The 20,855-nt window shown below is 38.5% G+C and overlaps 4 protein-coding genes across 4 annotated transcripts; all 4 read left to right on the top strand.

Moving 5' to 3' along the window:
• Positions 1–7,636: 7,636 nt before the first annotated feature.
• LOC137749328 (senescence-specific cysteine protease SAG39-like) lies at positions 7,637–8,773 on the top strand. Its single transcript, XM_068489427.1, has 2 exons — positions 7,637–8,078; positions 8,187–8,773. The coding sequence occupies exons 1-2, from the start codon at positions 7,637–7,639 to the stop codon at positions 8,771–8,773; spliced, it is 1,029 nt and encodes a 342-aa protein (XP_068345528.1).
• A 3,023-nt stretch (positions 8,774–11,796) lies between these two features.
• On the top strand, positions 11,797–13,053 carry LOC137749200 (senescence-specific cysteine protease SAG39-like). Its single transcript, XM_068489313.1, has 2 exons — positions 11,797–12,238; positions 12,348–13,053. The coding sequence occupies exons 1-2, from the start codon at positions 11,797–11,799 to the stop codon at positions 12,938–12,940; spliced, it is 1,035 nt and encodes a 344-aa protein (XP_068345414.1). The 3' UTR covers positions 12,941–13,053.
• A 2,653-nt stretch (positions 13,054–15,706) lies between these two features.
• Positions 15,707–16,897, top strand: LOC137749148 (senescence-specific cysteine protease SAG39-like). Its single transcript, XM_068489261.1, has 2 exons — positions 15,707–16,148; positions 16,258–16,897. The coding sequence occupies exons 1-2, from the start codon at positions 15,707–15,709 to the stop codon at positions 16,848–16,850; spliced, it is 1,035 nt and encodes a 344-aa protein (XP_068345362.1). The 3' UTR covers positions 16,851–16,897.
• A 1,188-nt stretch (positions 16,898–18,085) lies between these two features.
• Positions 18,086–20,846, top strand: LOC137708034 (senescence-specific cysteine protease SAG39-like). Its single transcript, XM_068446997.1, has 2 exons — positions 18,086–18,929; positions 19,072–20,846. The coding sequence occupies exons 1-2, from the start codon at positions 18,491–18,493 to the stop codon at positions 19,662–19,664; spliced, it is 1,032 nt and encodes a 343-aa protein (XP_068303098.1). The 5' UTR covers positions 18,086–18,490; the 3' UTR covers positions 19,665–20,846.
• Positions 20,847–20,855: the final 9 nt, after the last annotated feature.

Raw genomic sequence — 20,855 nt, 5'->3', positions numbered from 1 at the left:
AACGAATTGGGATTGGATTTGAGAAAGTGAATGAGACAGAGGGAGGGAGGGACGAGAGAGGAGCTGCCAATTGGGATTGGATTGCAAATAAAATTATTTTATAAATAAATAAAATACTAATATTTTATTACCAATTACCGGGGCTATTCAAGTGCAACGGTGGAGATACAAAAGGTAATTACTGTTTATTAATGGTAATTACTCTTCATGAGGTGGATTAAATAGTGAATAGCTAGGGGGAAGGGCTCCTACACTTGAAGTGCTCTTAACATTTGGAATTTGGCAGTTCAGATCTCCTCCATTACTAAAGTCAAAATATTCAAACACCAACCAAAAATTCAATTTTCAAGCCCAAGAATAATTCAAACATCCCTCCAAAATCAAAATCCAAAATCCAATCCGATGGCACCCACAAATATTACAAATTGCTCACGCCCTTCCTTCCTTCCCTCCCTCATCACAGCAACAAACAACAACACGAACTCATTAGTAATGGAGGAAGAGGAGGCCACTGCCTTTGGTGTTCACAACAACAAAGAGAACATCCCTCCTCCTCCCATGCCCACTCCGGCGGCAACCGCAACCCCCAAGCCAATGCCAGCTCCTGGAAATTGCAGATCGTCATCTTCCAAGAAGAAATTATGTGATGACAAGATGGGGTTGAGGAGGAAGCCGCTTGCTGATATAACCAATCTCTACAACGATTCACTTCCGTCTCATCTTCTGATCATCGCAACCGTCGCATTCTATTCCGCTGTGTATGCACAAAATTCCAGGAAAAGAAAAGCAGTTGGGGTTCGGGACGAGGAGGTTCAAGCAGCCGCCGGCAGCTTCAACTCCAAGTCTCTGAGGATGGGTTTCCGATAATCTACTTTCCCTCTGTCTCTCTGTTTGTTACAAATTGCAGTTAATTGTCTGTTTCTAAATTTTGATTGGCCTTTGAATTTTGGGCTTTGATTTCTAAATCCAAAGGAGCTTAGCTTACTGAAAAAAATTAATAGGAGCTTAAGTTAAGCATTTGGGAGGGGGTTTGGATTCCAAATGCTAAACCTAGGATTAGAGATGGTCTTCTAGATCAAATGATTGAAAACATTACTCACCAAGTTTTGTGTCCGAAAATAACTTATATGATGCAATTCTATCATTCAGTAACGCTCCATGTCAATGAAAAAAGAGCATTTAAACAAAAATTTACATATGTTTTTATTTTATTAACATAGAACACATATTAACAGTATAATTATATTATGTAAGTTTTCCTCCTTATGTCGAGATTTTCTTTGATCTCTTAAATTTAGTCAATACGACGATCAAAAATTAAAAGATGTGTAAAAAAAAAAAAATATATGGATAGCACTATTTAAAATAAAAACATGCATTAATGAATCTTCCAAATTAAAGGGAAACCAGGAGACGCATAGATGCATTGGATTCAGTTCACCAAAATTACAACCACCAGCTAGGAACGAACAAAGATAAAAAGACCCAAATACCCTTAACATTACTTGACAAACACAACTGTACCGCTTCTGCCACAAATTTCCAGAAATACCCCTTTCCTTTCACGAATACCACAACTCTACCATTCCCGTCCCCAATTCCCGCCAACAGGGTAAGTCCGTGCTGCGAAAAAACCAACCGAAACAAACAAAAAATTAAAAATAAAAAAAAATAAAAAAAAAACAGAATACCCAAATTCAGGTGCACCACACCAAAATTTATTTACTGAAACCAGAAAAGAAGAAAACAAAATAATTATAGATAAGTTTAAAAATAAACTAAGCAAAAAGCGCGCGCACACAAAGCGTGAGTCGCGAAAATTCAGTACCTGTGACGTCAGCACGATCCGTACGAAACAGAGTCCAGAGCAGCACGAGCGAAACCGGCGGCTACCGGCGATCGCTTCCTCTTCCTCTTCGGCACCAGTTTCTTCTCTGGACAAGCGGTCCCGGAAGCAGAGTTGGGAGCAGAAACGACGCCGTAGGGTCTGCAATCAAGGGCCAACGGCGGTGATTGTTGAAGTTGCAAGTACTGGACGACGTCGTGGCTGGGGCTCACAGGAGGAGCAGCGGCGGAGGTTGTGTGTTTCCATGAGCTTAGGGTTTCGACGGATGTGACGCAGCACTCCTTCCAGTTGAGGTCGGCGAGGTCGGCGACGACGTCCTCCAGGGTGGTGATCACAAACGGAGAGATGTAGTCTTTGAGCGTCGAGCGAGCCGGATCGACCAGCGGCAGCGAGCTCACGGCGTCGCTCAAACGTGCCTTGAGATTTCAAAATTGGGGAAAAAACAGACGAAATGCGATGGATCAGGACTTGTTTGATTACCGAGAAAGTGTGAGAAAATAAAATTGGCCAATGCTTGAAGCAAATTTCAAATAAATATGAAAAATGTTTGGAAAAAAAAAAAGAAAAAAAGAAGAGGAAATGCGATGGATTAGGATTTAGGACTTGTTTAGTTAGCGAGAAAGTATGAGAAAAATGGGCCAAGACTTGAAGCAGATTTCAACAAACTATGGAAAATTAAACAAGAAAACATCCTAGCGAGAAGAAACCATCACGATTCAAGGCATTTACTATAATCGATAAAGATAACAATAGTTCGTTAGTTATGATATTTTCTCAGGGGCCAAACAGAAGGTAAGAATATGAAGGAATTTGAAATTTCACCTTGGGAACTTTGTAGATCTTCTTGTATCCGTGCATGGAAATGATCTGCAACACCGAAATTCCGAAAAGAAACTCGAATCAATCAATTTAGGAAGAGATTAAAAGAAGAAAAAAAAATGTGAATAACTTAGGCTATGAAGAAGAAGAGAAGACGAACCTGATTGAGATGAGCGACGGTGAGATGGAGGTGGGAGTTGGATTGAATGAGGAGAAGGTAATCTTCTAGAGTCATCTTCTCGCTGTGGAAACTCGTCGTCTTCCTTTTGCTTGCACTCAAACTCGCACTCGCACTCGCACTCTCACTCACCATATCCATGTTCGCTCTGCTTCAGCTCTTTTGCAACAGGCTACTCTTCTGTTTGTATAGCGGTTGGTTTATCAATTTGTTTTTCTTTTTTCTTATTTTCTTAGCTCATTGGGTGCTTTTGTACGAAATATATCACGTGTCCCTGTATATTGGAGAGATTTTTCAATGTGACCGTTACACGATATAGTATATTACGTGTTCCTATATAAATGATGGTATATGTGTTAAAATGTTAATAATTAGAAAATTAAAATTTTTCACCATTTACATAAAAACATGTGATGTACCTATCCGTGTTCCCGTCATAACTAAAAATTTCTCCTAGGATTGAATGTTTGCTGAGCTGGAACTACGATCAATGAGAAAATTGCAATAAAAATGGGTTATTCATAAGATAGATTATGATGTTTTAAACCAACTTCTTTATCTCGATTTTTCGTTTTCAACTTTTTTTTTTTTTTTTAACCGAAAATTGAAAGTAGTTATTTTATAAGATTTCAGTTTTCAGATTTTAAATAAATCAAAAGAAGGCCGCAAATCAATAGTGGTGGTCGACGGCTTCTATGCTTCGTCTAGAGACCTTCGACGGCTGGGGAGCAACTACAGTTGCTATAGACGCTTAGAATTTTTCCTGTTTTGTGGTTTGTGTGTGCTGGGCTCCAAAGTAGATTTTGGGCTTGTTTTGTGTGTTGTTGGTGTCCATCTTGTTCTTTGTAGGGAAGAGCAACGATTATAGTGAATAGGTAATCATGGTTATTTATTCATAATCGTTTATATTCATACTCGCATAGTCGTTTATCCATTGAGTAATTGTATAAACAATTATATTCATATCTATGACCGTTTATAAACAGTTAACCATACCCATAATCGTTTACCCATTTAACAATAATTATTTACCCGTTTACCCATTTTTGAATCTATTTATCATTTTTTTACCCGTTTACCTATTTTTCCACCCATCTACGTGTTTTTTATTTAACAACTTAAAAATTACAAAAAAAAATTTTGTCATAATTTTTATTTTCTAACAATTAAATATTAGGTACATTTTAACATACATTTCTCTATTTTAATTATTTAAATCCTTATAAAATTCGAATAATTGAAATAATATTTTACGAACAATATTTTCTACTGCACCCAACAAACGCCGGGAACGGAAGTGTAGGGCTCCAAATAATCGGGTCGGGTACTTTCCGGAACTTTCCTATTCGACCTTCCTCTCTCACTGTCGCCCTCTCTCCTCCGCTATAAAAACGAACGCTCACTGCGCTGCTTCCTCTTTCATTTTTCTCTCTGCAAACTCCAGAATTTTAAATAACACAAACCCTGTAATTTCCAATATAAAAAGAAAAAAACATAATAACTTACATAATTCACACACAAAGAATGCAATTTTTTTTTTTTTTTTTTATACTGAAATTGGGCCGGAAACCTTACAATTATTGATAATTTTTTTCCACCCAATACCAGTTATCAATTCTAACAAAACGCTAAATCCTATTTTTTATTATTCAAGCACTTCACTGATGACATTTATTCTACACACACACATGCATACCCAAAGCGGAGGAAGAGGTGGATCTTGATATAGAAAATTACCTGATGAATCGGAGAATCATGGAATCAAGTCATATGGGATCTTGTTGATTTAATAGAGAAAAAGATCAGTGACCCGGTTCATGAAATGAGAAAATAGCTGAGAGAAAATTAATATCAGATCCGTAGAATCTTGTAGAAACTGTACAAAAGCTCCCTCTCTTCATCTGCAATGAAACAAACCAAATAAACGGAGCAACGTTTGCCGTAAGGGTTAAATTGGAAATTCGTGCTTGGGCCAATCTTTCTTGGACTCATTTAAAGTTGGGTTTTGTCCTAATCATTAAATAAAACCATAAGATAATTTTTGGTTAAGATTTTAAGTTTTGGAGTCATTATCATTAATTTTCTTAAAAATATTTAGAAGACAAGTCAAATGAAAAAGAAAAAAAAAAAATATATATATATATATGGAGCAACATACTAGGCCGCAGACCCGGCATATCGCCCCTCGGCCCAAAGCATGCGCCTCCATTTCCCTTGCCAGATAGCCAGGCCCGCAGGCCCATCTTCCTTCTCCAAACGACGCAAGGCGCGGACCGCCGGTGGGCCTCCCACTTCTCTCCAACGGCCAGTCTATCACGCGATGATCTCGAGAGCAGACATGAAATATAAGAGTAGATTGTAGTAATGGTCTTTCAACTAAAAATTCATTACCATTGGTCTCTTACCTCATCAAAATGTGTAGCTATAGTCCTTTTTGTCAACTTCGTAAAAAAATTGTCAAAATAAGTTATGTTGGAAGGACCATTGCTACAATCAGGGTCTCTCAACTCATCAAAACGTGTAGCTATAGTCCTTTTTGTCAACTTTATCACAATTTTGTGAAATAAGTTATGTTGAAGGGACCATTGCTACAATTGGGTTAAAGTTGAGGGACCATTGCTCCAATTGGGTTAAAGTTAAGGGACCATTGCTCCAATTGGATTAAAGTTGAGGGACCAATGATAATGAATTTTTAGTTGATGGACCATAGTTGTACATTTTGATGAGTTGAGGGACCAATGCTAACGAATTTTTAGTTAAGGAATCATTGCTCCAATTAAATTAAAGTTAAGGGATCATTACTAAATATAATCTATCAACATAACAATAGTTCATTAGTTTTAAACTTTTAATATTTTCTCAAGGACCAAACAGAATGTAAGAATGGAGTCTCAGTACCTTTCTCTCCAAGTGAGAGTTCTTCTCTCCTACTGAGAGTTGTTCTCACCTTCTGGTGTGAGCCTTCACAAATCAAGAACAACCGGTGGCGCCAACCCTAGCCGCGGCTGGGGTCAGTCGCCGTTTCCTTCCTTCTTTTTTTCTCTTCTTAGCTCTTTGCTTCTACTGTTCTCTCTCCCTGTTTTTAACCTAGATCTATTATATCCCTCTTGCACAGTTAGTGTCCCTTTTATTGTTTCATCTTCATTCTGGTTTTTAGCCATGTTTATTGTGGAGATCGTGTGTAGAGCTCTGGTGTCATCACTGGTTTGGGTGTTTCCTACACCATCACCTTCTCATGTTTCTTTGCCTTTTTCGGCAGCGTTGTTCGTGGGTTTCCACGAACTTCATCCCGATAGCTGGCTTCCGTTGTGCTGTTGCTGGCTATTCGTACTTTGTGGCTATGCTCATGTAGCTGATCGCAGTAGGATGTTGCATTTGAAGAGGGAATACTCGGCTCTGGAGTAGGATTTGGATGGATGGGGGTTACTACATCGAAGAGGGTTGCAGTGGTTGCTTCTAGAGTTTGTAAATTAGTCTTTGTGTTTGGGTTGCAATAGTTGGTTGGCCCTATTGTACTTTATGTTGTTTTGGCCCACTATTTGCTTGTCCATGTGTTTGCTTTGGGCTTTTATTATATTTATGTTTGTTTTTGGTTAGTAATAAAAGCTGCACTTCGACCAAACAATAAAAAAAAACAGAATGTAAGAATATGAAGGAATTTAAAGTTTCACTTTGGGAACTTTGTAGATCTTCTTGTATATCTGTGCATGCCAATGATCTGCTAAACCGAAATTCTGAAAAGAAACTCGAGTAAATCAATTTAGGAAGAGATTAAAAGAAAAATGTGAATAAATTAGAAGAAGAAGAACATGAAATTTCAAAGACGTAAAAGAGCAAAATGAGAAATTTTTTAGAGCAACTACGATATTCATTAATACGACGAAAGGAATATGTATAAATAGAGGATACGATGCAATAAATGGGTCTTGATAAAAACTTTGCTGGGGATTTCAACTCGGTCAAAGGAAAATAGAGTGACCTGCGCCAACAAAATTACAAAATTGTACTATCCTCAAACATAAGATCAGTGATTTCAACAAATTAAATAAATAAATAAATAAGATCAGTGATTACATCAAGAGGTTCCTCGAAACAGAGCATTTGTTGATCCAAGAACAAACCCAATCTTGCCAAACTATGTGCGACCTTATTTGCCTCCCTTTAGTGAAAGTCAGCCTTGTTTGGGGAATTGAATGCCTAAATTGTCGACTATCGTTAACCACATGCCCCAAAGGAGGCGTATCGTCCGCTGTATTCCGTTATACACCGCAAGAACTAGTTGTGCATCTCCTTCAAACTCCACCGACTCGGCATGCATATCCCATGCAAACATCACTGCGGATCGAGCTGCCACCATCTCCGCCAGTAGTGGCGATGAGATACCAAATAAGATTTCAGTTTTTAATTTAGATTTCAATTAAATAAAAACAAAAACAAAAACAAAAGACGAAATAATGATTATCACACCATCCTTTACTAAGGGAAATCCAAGATGGTTGAGGATCCACGATTACATTTCAGAACACAATGTGAACAAGTATTTTACGCACACAAGGACAAAAGGTCAATTTACTAATAATAATCTTATAGGTCTATGTCAAAATATTTTGCAAGGCACGTACGACGTCGATCATTTTTGGAGCACTGAAATACCTAAAAACACCACTCTGTGTACCACCTTAATTAGTATATAAACTGCAGAGCAAGTCAACTATTTCAGTATATCAGCTCATCATCATATCCTTTACCAAATCCAACCCTAGCTTCCTCTCTAATACGCTAACTAGTTACCCATGGAGTTTCTTAACATGAAGGTGTGGAAATGTATGTACTTGGGTTTAATCCTCATGTTGGGAGCTTGGTCTTCTCAAGCCACTTCGCGCAGTCTGCAAGATGCAGCAATGTATGGGAGATACGAGCAATGGTTGGCTCGTTATGGTCGCGTGTATAACAATGTTAATGAGAAGGAGACTCGTTTCAAGATATTTAAGGAAAATGTGGCGTTTGTAGAATCTTCTAACAAGGATGCAAACAAAAATTACAAATTAAGTGTCAACCAATTTGCAGACCTTACAAATGAAGAGTTCAAAGCCTCAAGAAATGGATTCAAGGGCCATGAGTATTCCACAAAGACAAATTCTTTCAAATATGAAAAGGTGACTGCAGCTCTACCAGCAACAATGGACTGGAGAAAGAAAGGAGCTGTAACCCCCGTCAAGGACCAAGGCCAATGCGGTAAGTACATAAAAGTCTAGCTTCCCGCCATTACATTAGAGAGACACTATATATTCATCTTTTATTTATTCCTTAATCTAACTGCTTTTGATACCACTCAAAATACAGGATCTTGTTGGGCTTTTTCAGCAGTAGCCGCCACCGAAGGAATTACACAGCTTACAACTGGTAAATTGATCTCTTTGTCTGAGCAAGAGCTTGTTGATTGTGACACTGGTGGTGATGACCAAGGGGGTGGCTTGATAGACGACGCCTTTCAGTTCATCCAACAAAATCACGGGATTAGCACAGAAACTAATTACCCCTACATCGGTGTTGGTGGTACATGTAACACCAAAAAAGAATCCAGCATTGCAGCCAAGATAACTGGCTATGAAGTTGTCCCTGCAAATAGTGAAAAGGCCCTTCTAACCGCTGTTGCTCATCAACCTGTCTCCGTTGCCATTGATGCTAGCGGTTCCAACTTCCAATTCTATTCAAGTGGTGTCTTTAATGGAACCTGTGGAACGAGCCTTGACCATGGTGTTACCGCTGTTGGATATGGCGTGAGTGACGACGGGACTAAGTATTGGCTAGTGAAGAACTCATGGGGTGCAAAATGGGGTGAAGCTGGGTACATAAGAATGCAAAGAGATGTTTCTGCACCAGAAGGACTTTGCGGGATTGCTATGTCTGCCTCTTACCCCACAGCTTAGTTAATTAAATCAATGCCTACTAGCGATATGCCTTGTAGGTAGTATGATCTGTATCAACCTGTATGTGTAAAAATTTTATAAGATTAATTAAGATAATTTTTGGGTATTCTCATCTTAATATGATTTGGTTTTCAAGGATTCATAATCACACACAACTTAAATTTGATATGAAAGATTAAAATTATTACATCAAAAGACCACATTTATTCTCCATCTTGGTCACCCGGTGACCAAAAGGAAATATGGTCCAAGTTGGCACTGCCCCCACCACTAGCGGAGCCAAGGGGGGTGCATTGGAATCCCTTGACCCCAATAAGTTTTTAAATTCTCTCTTGTGAAAAAATATTTGATCCCTATAGCAACAGATGAATTATGGCCAAATTTAGTGGGCCATTTGCTGTTTTTTGGTCAAGGGATAAGTGGTGATGGACAACTTATATAGCACAAGTACACCGCTATGTAATGTCTCGTACAATAAGAATATATGAACAAAAATTTACATGTCTTTATTTTATTAGTATATGACGCCACTGCGACAATTTACTCATTCTCATGTCTCCAGATATCCTAGTTTATTGCAAAAATTGAAAAACCTTTTCTTTTCCCTTTGAACTACATCCATAAACCAATAACTAGACCTTCGAAGGAACCACCATCCACAGTAATATTATTAATATTTTAACTACTTACTAAACCGCAAAATCATAATACAACATTCAGCGTTAAACTCCTTGCAACGTGATGAAGTATAAGTAAAAACCGAATAAACTAGGATAAACTACAGCACACCTTAAATATGGAGCCAAACGGAACTCCATAGGCCAGCTGAGGCAGTAGGTTCTTCGAGTTTTAGTTGCTCTGACGCAACTCTGGTCGCACAAAGTCTGCATCAGCAGTCACTGAAATGTCAACTGTAGGTCTCAGTTCGGCGCGTACTTTGATAGCTCCATGCACTGGATCTGACATGAAATTGCTGATGCGGTCTCGGTTGATGGGTGCACCATTGTTCCCTGAAACTAAGGCCTGCTGAGTAAGGATGTAATCAAACCGTGGAGCCCATTTCCATGATCCCGACCGAGAATGAAACTCCCCGTGCATACATACAGGGATTCAAAGAATCTACCGACTCAGTAACATTTTCATTAATGATCTGCGAATATGAACGTGTGGTCATACGATGACTTGGATTCTCATGCAACACTGACACTGGTTCTGTAGATACCGTGACTTGCTCATTTGAGGGTAGGTTAGTATGTATGGGAGGGGATGACAAAAATGTAGCAGGATTAGGACTCGGTTGGTCGAGGGAAGTGTTTGGATTATGTTGAACCTGTTCAGTGGTTGTAGTATTGGGATTGGAAGTGGTTGGTTACCGAATTGGTTACCGGTAAAGAGAGACCTCGTCGTGACATTAAACGTAAATAATAGGGCAGGTGAGGATTGGTTACCGGATGGCGTGACGTCTCCCAAAGAAGATGTGAGTCCCTTAAAAGGGAAAAAGTCCTCATCGAATAGGACATTCCTGGTCGGGAAAAAAAAAAATTATTCCACTATGTGGTGGAGCCAACATGGAGTCATTGGTTGCTCATAACTCCGCTAGCTTTAAAACCGTAAAGCATACTTATTTGTATATTTGCATATGACCCCTGAACATAATTGCATCAAACGAAAAGAATAAGTCAAAAACACCAAATTACAAATTGCTGCTTTTTTTTTGTGCAACCTCTATACAATTATTTGTAGGTTTTTTCTTTCTTTCTTTCTTTTGTCTTTCTTCTCCTATTTCTTGTGTGCGACATTATGGTATTCAACAAGTATTTAATAAAAAGCCTCACTTGATATTCCTTGGCAAAAAGCAACAAACTACGACATATTTCAGTAGGTACCGACCAGAAGCTCGATGAAATGATCCAAAGAAGTCTTTTTGGCAAAAATTATGACTCAATTATTAAAAAATTATGGCTCCGCCTTTACACTTGTTCTCAAATTGATATACAAGCTCGGATGTGCATAGGAACACATAGATGTCATCATCGTCTAAGTGTAGAGGATGTAATCACGAGCGTTTGTATATTCTTTTCACATTTTTCACACTTCTACATTCATTATTATGAATTTTTATTTATTCTAAACTCCTCGAAACACATTGTCTGAAACACATTGTTCACAAGAGTTTCTAGGATTTTAAAAATCCAAACGACAATGTACCCATCGTCAAAGTGTAAAGGATGCGGGGTCACAAGCATTTGCATATTTCTTCACATTTTTCATACTTGTGATTAATTATTATGATTTTTTTATTGTGCTTCGGTATTTTTAATATGCTTTGGTCTTTTTAACGTGCATTGGATTTTTTTAATCTCACTTATGTGAGATTAATTAAATACTATGCCTCTTGTAGTAAGGTATATTGGTAGTTTAATTATCAAACTAACTTTTTTTCTATCGGATTGAAACGGGTTACCCGTTGATAAACCTGTTAAGAACCTGTCAGTGACCGGTAACACAATTATAGTTGACGTGTTAACCCCAAACTTATTATTGTCGTGTCGTTTCGGATCGGATCAGGTTATCTAATTGTGTAAAAAATTGTCAGATCTATTGGAGACTCTCAAACCTTACAAATTATTCAAGGACATTTCAAGGATCCACGAGTTTTTCCTTGAATATCTTGAAAGGAGTTTCCTTCTCATGAACGCCTGAGGATCCACGAGTACATTTCAGAACACAATGTGAAAAACTATATCACGCACACAAGGACAAAAAGGTAAGCATCAGGTCCCAAATTAAATGAAAGGTCAATTTACTAATAATAATCTTACAGGTCTATATCAACATATTTTCTAAGGCACGTACCACGCTGATCATTTTTTGGGGCACTGAAATTGCTATAAAAGCCATTGTCTCTACCACCTTGAATAGTATATAAATCGCAGAGCAAGGTCTACCATTTCAGTATATCTGCTCATCATCATATCCTTTACCAAAATCCAGCTTGCTTCTACTACAATAGCTAGCTACCCATGGAGATCCTAAACCGGCAGCTATGGAAGTATATGTGCTTGGGCTTGATCCTCATGTTGGGAGCTTGGTCTACTCAAGCAACTTCTCGCAGTCTGCAAGATGCATCAATGTATGGGAGATACGAGCGATGGTTGGCTCGTTATGGCCGTGTATATAATGACGTCGATGAGAAGGAAACCCGTTTCAAGATATTCAAGGACAATGTGGCGTTTATAGAATCTTCTAATAAGGATGCAAACAAACCTTACAAATTAAGTGTCAATCAATTTGCAGACCTTACAAATGAAGAGTTCAAAGCCTCAAGAAATGGATTCAAGGGCCATGAATGTTCCTCAAAGACGACTTCTTTCAAATATGAAAATGTGACTGCTGCTTTGCCAGCAACAATGGACTGGAGAAAGAAAGGAGCTGTAACCCTCGTTAAGGACCAAGGCCAATGTGGTAAGTACATAAACGTCCAGCTTCCTGCCATTAATTTAGAGAGACACTATATATATTCATCTTTAATATATTCCTAATCTAACTACTTTTGATTCCAATCGAAATACAGGATGCTGTTGGGCTTTTTCAGCAGTTGCCGCCACCGAAGGTGTTACACAGCTTACAACTGGCAAGTTGATCTCTTTGTCTGAGCAAGAGCTCGTTGATTGTGACACCGCTGGTGAAGACCAAGGTTGTGAGGGTGGCTTAATGGACGATGCGTTTCAGTTCATCCAACAAAATCACGGGATTAGCACAGAAACAAATTACCCCTACAACGGTGTTGATGGTACATGTAACACCAAGAAGGAAGCCATCATTGCAGCCAAGATAACTGGCTTTGAGGATGTGCCTGAAAATAGTGAAAAGGCCCTTCTAACCGCTGTTGCTCATCAACCTGTTTCCGTTGCCATCGATGCTAACGGTTCCGACTTCCAATTCTATTTAAGTGGTGTCTTCACTGGAACTTGTGGAACGAGTCTTGACCATGGTGTTACCGCTGTTGGATATGGCGCGAGTGAGGATGGGACTAAGTATTGGCTAGTGAAGAACTCATGGGGTGCAGAATGGGGCGAAGCTGGGTACATAAGAATGCAAAGAGATGTTGCTGCACCTGAAGGACTTTGTGGGATTGCTATGTCTGCCTCTTACCCCACAGCTTAGTTAATTAAATCAATGCCTACTAGCTATATGCCTTGTAGGTAGTCTGATATGTATCTACCTGTATGTGTAAAATATTTATAAGATAATCAAGATAATTGTTGGGCATTTCTCATCTAAATTTAATAGACTCGCTTTCTTGATCATCAGGTGTTCAAGAATTTATGATCACACACTATTAGATTTAATACGAAAGATTAAAAACCAAAATCACAATTTATTCTCCATCTTAGTCACCCGTTGACCAAAAGAACCTATGGTCCAAGTTCGCATTGGCCTCCGACTAATCAAAAGAATTGCAATCAAACATCTATATATTCATGCAGCTATTGGGCTTTTGCAGCAGCGAGAGCCGTTGAAGGAATTACTCGGCTTACAAATGGTCAATAATTAAACTTTGTCCGAGCAACAAGTGATTGATTGTGATACCCGCTGTGAAGACCTAGGTTGTGGTGGTGGCTACCTTGACGGCGCCTTTGAGTTCATCAATCAAAACCATGTGATTAGCTCCGCAAGGACCGCAACGCCGGTGTTAGACAGTACATGGAGCACCAAAGGCCTCATACAGCCAATATAACTGGCTATGAAGGCGTGCCGATAAGCAATGAGAAGGCCCTATAAGACTCATGTTGAGTTGTCAATTATTATGAATCAAATTACTTAAAAGGCAAATAACTTGATCTTCAAGATATTTGACTTTTAACATAATTCAATATTGGTTAGTAAGAATCATGGAACCAAAATATATTAGTTGACTAATTGAAACCCTAATTAAGTAAGACATATTGTACATGCCTTGATGGGACACCATTAAGATTAAATGGTGATTTGGTGTATTCCTCCAATTACTATAGCCAACGAGATTGAAGGAACCTTAATCACTATAATAAGGGTGTCCCTGCTTTCACAACACATACATTCGATTCCATGCAAACCCTATTATTCATGAAACACTTCCGCTTGTTGCAAGTAAAAGATTTTTTTGTCATCCGCAAGAATCATATCTTCCATATACTAATGATAAGTAAATTGTAATTAATTTATTATAATTGTAGTTTATCAAATTCGTAATCCTAATGTCTTGTTTTTGTTATCATTTCAGAAATTTCTTACATATCCTTCTCAAGGCTTGCTAATCTACCTATTTTTGTTTTCATTGATGTCGGAGGAGAACATTTCATGTCAGTCCTATAACAGTGGTCATTAAAGGGGTATGTGGACTATCCATCGACCAATGTGTTTCCGCTATTAGTCAAGGGATAGGTGTTGATGGAGAACATACATGGCAAACGTGTACCGCAAGTGGTGTTTTCTCAACGAAATAAGAACATGTGCAACTCTGGCGCAAGCCGTGTTTCCGCTTTTAATTGCTCTGACGCAACTCTTGTCGCATAAAGTATGCATCAGCAGTCACTGAAATATCAACTGTAGGTCTGAGTTCAGCGCACTTGGGATTAAGATTCTCTCTTTTTTTTCTTTCCATCCCCTTCCATCTCTTTCTCTCATATTCTTTATTTTATCTTTTTCTTTCTATAAAAAATTAATATAAGATTTTAACGTGGCTTAACTGTAACCCTTCAAATAGGAAGAAAAGGAAAAAAAAAAGGAACAGAATCTTACTCCCTCGATTGATGGGTGCATCATTGTCCACAGAAATTAAGGCCTGCTGAGTAAGGATGTAATCAAATCATGGAGCCCATTTCCTTGATCCCAACCGAGCTATTGTTGAACAGTTATCAGCCATGAAAGAATCTCCCAGTGCATGCATAAAAGGATTCAAAGAATCCAGACTCAATAACACTTTCATTAATGATCTCCGAACATGAATGTCTTACTAATTAGAGCTTATCTTTGAGGTTTAATTTTCTGATATTATTCTTCTCACCAAGAAGGAAAATATATAATGTACAAGAGTGATTTACAAGTGAAGAAATAAACATCAAATAACCTAATTACAATCTGATTATAAGGACTCAAAAAAGGGTAACTAAACTACCAAAAGCCAACTCTCCAACATGTCCAATGCTAGGGAGACCAAAATTTTAAACTAAATTTGCAAACCAATTGATATGTCACCAATAAGAAATAAACATGTTAATCAACGTTTAAGTAATAATCACATCATTTGGTTCGCAAAATTGGTTTAAAGAATTTAGTCCCCCTAGCATTATCCCTAATATGTGACTTGATAACGAGCCGATTAGTTAACGCCTTGACAATCCGTTATTTTCGTATCTTTTCAGATCGGATTAACAGGTCGTGTAAAAAATTATCTGGTCTATCAAAGACTCCTCGTGGACACTCTGGAAACTTTTTATTTCAACTTTTGGTTTTTAGTTGAAAATTGTATGTAGTTACCATATAGATTATTTCAAATAAATAAAAACACAAGTAAAGACAAAATAATGATTATCAAACCATCCTTAAATAAAGTAAATCCAAGATGGTTGAGGATCCACGATTACATTTCAGAACACAATGTGAACAAATATATTACGCACACAAGGACAAAAGGTAAGCATCAGGTCCCAAATTAAATGAAGGGTCAATTTACTAAAAATAATCTTACAGGTCTATATCATCATATTTTCCAAGGCACGTACCACGCTGATCATTTTTTGGGGCACTGAAATAGCTATAAACGCCATTGTCTCTACCACCTTGAGTAGCATATAAATCGTAGACCAAATCTACCATTTCAGTATATCTGATCATCATCATATCCTTTACCAAAATCCAGCTTGCTTCTACAACAGTAGCTAGCTACCCATGGACATCCTAAACCTGCAGCTATGGAAGTATATGTGCTTGGGTTTGATCCTCATGTTGGGAGCTTGGTCTTCTGAAGCCACTTCTCGCAGTCTGCAAGATGCATCAATGTATCGGAGATACGAGCAATGGTTGGCTCGTTATGGCCGCGTATATAATGATGTCGATGAGAAGGAAATCCGTTTTAAGATATTCAAGGAAAATGTGGCCTTTATAGAATCTTCTAATAAGGATGCAAACAAACCTCACAAATTAAGTGTCAATCAATTTGCAGACCTTACAAATGAAGAGTTCAAAGCCTCAAGAAATGGATTCACGGGCCATGAATGTTCCACGAAGACGACTTCTTTCAAATATGAAAATGTGACTGCTGCTTTGCCAGCAACAATGGACTGGAGAAAGAAAGGAGCTGTAACCCCCGTTAAGGACCAAGGCCAATGTGGTAAGTACATAAAGGTCTAGCTTCCTGCCATTAATTTAGAGAGACACTGTATATAATCATCTTTAATATATTCCTAATCGAACTACTTTTCATTCCAATCGAAATACAGGATGTTGTTGGGCTTTTTCAGCAGTTGCCGCCACCGAAGGTGTTACACAGCTTACAACTGGTAAATTGATCTCTTTGTCTGAGCAAGAGCTCGTTGATTGTGACACCGCTGGTGAAGACCAAGGTTGTGAGGGTGGCTTAATGGACGATGCGTTTCAGTTCATCCAACAAAATCACGGGATTAGCACAGAAACAAATTACCCCTACAACGGTGTTGATGGTACATGTAACACCAAGAAGGAAGCCATCATTGCAGCCAAGATAACTGGCTTTGAGGATGTGCCTGCAAATAGTGAAAAGGCCCTTCTAACCGCTGTTGCTCATCAACCTGTTTCCGTTGCCATCGATGCTAGCGGTTCCGACTTCCAATTCTATTCAAGTGGTGTCTTCACCGGAACTTGTGGAACGAGTCTTGACCATGGTGTTACCGCTGTTGGATATGGCGTGAGTGAGGATGGGACTAAGTATTGGCTAGTGAAGAACTCATGGGGTGCAGAATGGGGCGAAGCTGGGTACATAAGAATGCAACGAGATGTTGCTGCACCTGAAGGACTTTGTGGGATTGCTATGTCTGCCTCTTACCCCACCGCTTAGTTAATTAAATCAATGCCTACTAGCTATATGCCTTGTAGGTAGTCTGATATGTATCTACCTGTATGTGTAAAATATTTATAAGATAATCAAGATAATTGTTGGGCATTTCTCATCTAAATTTAGTAGACTTGCTTTCTTAGTCATTTGGTGCCCAAGAATTCTTGATCACACACTATTAGATTTGATATGAAAGATTAAAAACCAAAATCACACATTTATTCCTAAATTTGATAGACTCGCTTTATTGGTCATCTGATGTCCAAGAATTCATGATCACACACTATTAGATTTGATATGAAAAATTAAAAATCAAAATCACACATTTATTCTCCATCTTAGTGACCCCGATGACCAAAAGACCCTATGGTCCAAGTTCGCATTGCCCTCCCACTAATCAAAAGAATTGCAATCAAACATCTATATATTCAGGCAGCTATTGGGTTTTTGCAGCAGCGAGAGCCGTTGAAGGAATTACTCGGCTTACAAATGCTCAATTAAACTTTGTCCGAGCAACAAGTGGTTGATTGTGATACCCGCGCTGAAGACCAAGGTTGTGGTGGTGGCTACCTTGATGGCGCCTTTGAGTTCATCAATCAAAACCATGTGATTAGCTCCGCAAGGACCGCAACGCCGGTGTTAGACGGTACATGGAACACCGAAGGCCCTCATACAGCCACTGTAACTGGCTATGAAGACGTGCCGATTAGCAATTAGAAGGCCCTATAAGACTCATGTTGAGTTGTCAATTATTATAAATCAAATTACTTGATCTTCAATATATTTAACTTTTAACGTAATTCAATATTGGTTAGTAAGAATCATGGAACCAAGATATATTAGTTGACCAATTGAAACCCTAATTAAGTAAGACATATTGTACATGTCTTTGTGGGACACCATTAAGATTGAATGGTGATTTGGTGCATTCCTCCAATTACTACAACAGGCGAGATTGGAGGAACCCTAATCACTATAATAAAGGTGTCCCTACTTTCACAACACACACGTTCGATTCTAAGCAAACCCAATTATTGTTGGAACACTTCCGCTTGTTGAAAATAGAAGACTCTTTTGTCATCCGTAAGAGTTATGTCTTCCATATAACAAAGATGAGTAAATTGTAATTAATTTATTATAATTTTAGTTTATCAAATCCGTAATCCTAATGTCTTGTTGTTTTTCTTATGATTTCAGAAATTTCTTACAAATCCTTCTCAAGGCTTGCTAATCTACCTATTTCGGTTTTCATATTTCAAATAAATAAAAACAAAACTAAAGACGAAATAATGATTATCAAACCATCCTTAACTAAAATAAAAATCCAAGATGGCTGAGGATCCACGAGTACATTTCAGAACACAAAGCGAACAAGTATTTTACGCACACAAGGACAAAAGGTAAGCATCAGGTCCCAAATTAAATGAAAGGTCAATTTACTAATAATAATCTTATAGGTCTATATCATCATACTTTCTAAGGCACGTACCACGCTGATCATTTTTTGGGGCACTGAAATTGCCATAAACGCCGTTCTCTCTACCACCTTGAGTAGTATATAAATCGCCGAGCAAGTCTACCATTTCAATATATCTGCTCATCATCATATACTTTACCAAAATCCAGCTTGCTTCTAGCTACCCATGGAGATCCTAAACCTGCAGCTATGGAAGTATATGTGCTTGGGTTTGATCCTCATGTTGGGAGTTTGGTCTTCTGAAGCCACTTCTCGCAGTCTGCAAGATTCATCAATGTACGGGACATACGAGCAATGGTTGGCTCGTTATGGCCGCATATATATCGACGTCAATGAGAAGGAAACTCGTTTCAAGATATTCAAGGAAAATTTGGCGTTTATAGAATCTTCTAATAAAGATGCAAACAAACCTTACAAATTAAGTGTCAACCAATTTGCTGACCTTACAAATGAAGAGTTCAAAGCCACAAGAAATGGATTCAAGGGCCATGAGTGTTCCACAAAGACTTCTTTCAAATATGAAAATGTGACCGTACCATTACCAGCAACAATGGATTGGAGAAAGAAAGGAGCTGTAACCCCCGTTAAGGACCAAGGCCAGTGCGGTAAGTACATAAACGTCTAGCTTCTTGTCATTAACTTAGAGAGACACTTAGAGAGACACTATATATACATATATATATATATATATATTCATCTTTTATTTTTCCCTTAATCTAACTACTTTTGATTCCAATCAAAATACAGGATGTTGTTGGGCTTTTTCAGCAGTGGCCGCCACCGAAGGAATTACACAGCTTACAACTGGTAACTTGATCTCTTTGTCTGAGCAAGAGCTCGTTGATTGTGACACTGCTGGGGAAGACCAAGGTTGTGAGGGTGGCTTGATGGACGATGCGTTCCAGTTCATCCAACAAAATCACGGGATTAGCACAGAAGCTAATTACCCATACAACGGTGTTGATGGTACATGTAACACCAAGAAGGAAGCCATCATTGCAGCCAAGATAACTGGCTTTGAGGATGTGCCTGCAAATAGTGAAAAGGCCCTTCTAACCGCTGTTGCTCATCAACCTGTTTCCGTTGCCATCGATGCTAGCGGTTCCGACTTCCAATTCTATTCAAGTGGTGTCTTCACCGGAACTTGTGGAACGAGTCTTGACCATGGTGTTACCGCTGTTGGATATGGCGTGAGTGAGGATGGGACTAAGTATTGGCTAGTGAAGAACTCATGGGGTGCAGAATGGGGCGAAGCTGGGTACATAAGAATGCAAAGAGATGTTGCTGCACCTGAAGGACTTTGTGGGATTGCTATGTCTGCCTCTTACCCCACCGCTTAGTTAATTAAATCAATGCCTACTAGGTGTATGCCTTGTAGGTAGTATGATATGTATCAACCTGTATGTGTAAAATTATTATAAGATAATTGTTGGGTATTTCTCATCTCAACTTAATACTCCCTCCCTTGGTGATCTGGTTTTCAAGAATTCATGATCACACTCTTAGATTTATGAAAGATAAAAATTAGAACACTAAAAGACGACATTTGTTCTCCATCTTGGCACCCAGTGACCGAAAGAACATATGATCCAAGTTGGCATTGCCATCCCACTAATCAAAAGAATTGTTTTCAAACATCCATTCAGGCAGCTGTTGGGCTTTTGCGGAGCCGTAGAAGGAATTACTCAAGTTACAAATGGTGAATTAAACTTTGTCCGAGCAACAACTGGTTGATTGTGATACCAGGGGTGAAGACCTAGGTTGTGGCCGTGGCTACCTTGACGGTGCGTGCTTTTGAGTTCATCAATCAAAACCATGAGATTAGATCCACCACACCGGTGTTGGATGGTACATGCAACACCCAGGCCCATCACACAACCAATATAACTGCCTATGAAGGCTTGTTAATCTACCTGTTTCTGTTTACGTTGATGTAGGAGGAGAATATTTCACGTCAGTCCTATAAAAGTGGTCGTTACAGAGGTATGTGGACTACATCGACCAATGCCTTTCCACCATTGTTCAAGGGATAAGTGACGATGGAGAACTTACATGGCAAGTAAACCGCAACATGATGTCTCATGTCAATAAAATAAAGATATGTTCAACAAAATTTTCCACTTTTTTTCTTTATTATTGATGCGGAACCCCACTGTAGCAATGTGCCAATGCCATATACGCCCTATATTATTGTGTCTCATATTGTATCCGCGAAAGAAGCACCAATTTTAGAAAGACTTTTTAGCCATAATAGTCCCTAAAAATTGCATAACTCAGCACTTTGATCCTTGAGATTTGAAATCAATAGAAATGGTCTCTAAGTTTCTCCATCATCAATCATTTTGGTCATTTCATAAAAAAATATATTAAATAAGAACTAAAATAACAAAAATACCCTCAATTAATAAACAATGGGCCAAATGATTTGACAAAAATTTAAGGTATTTTTGTCAATCTAGCATATTATTTAATAGAGATTTTTCATGAAATGACAAATAATTGATAGTAAACAAACTCAGGGACTACTTCTA

Source organism: Pyrus communis, chromosome 11 (genome assembly GCF_963583255.1).
Source record: "Pyrus communis chromosome 11, drPyrComm1.1, whole genome shotgun sequence".
NCBI classification, from domain to species: Eukaryota; Viridiplantae; Streptophyta; class Magnoliopsida; order Rosales; family Rosaceae; genus Pyrus; species Pyrus communis.
This window is presented reverse-complemented; position numbering and strand designations above follow the sequence as displayed.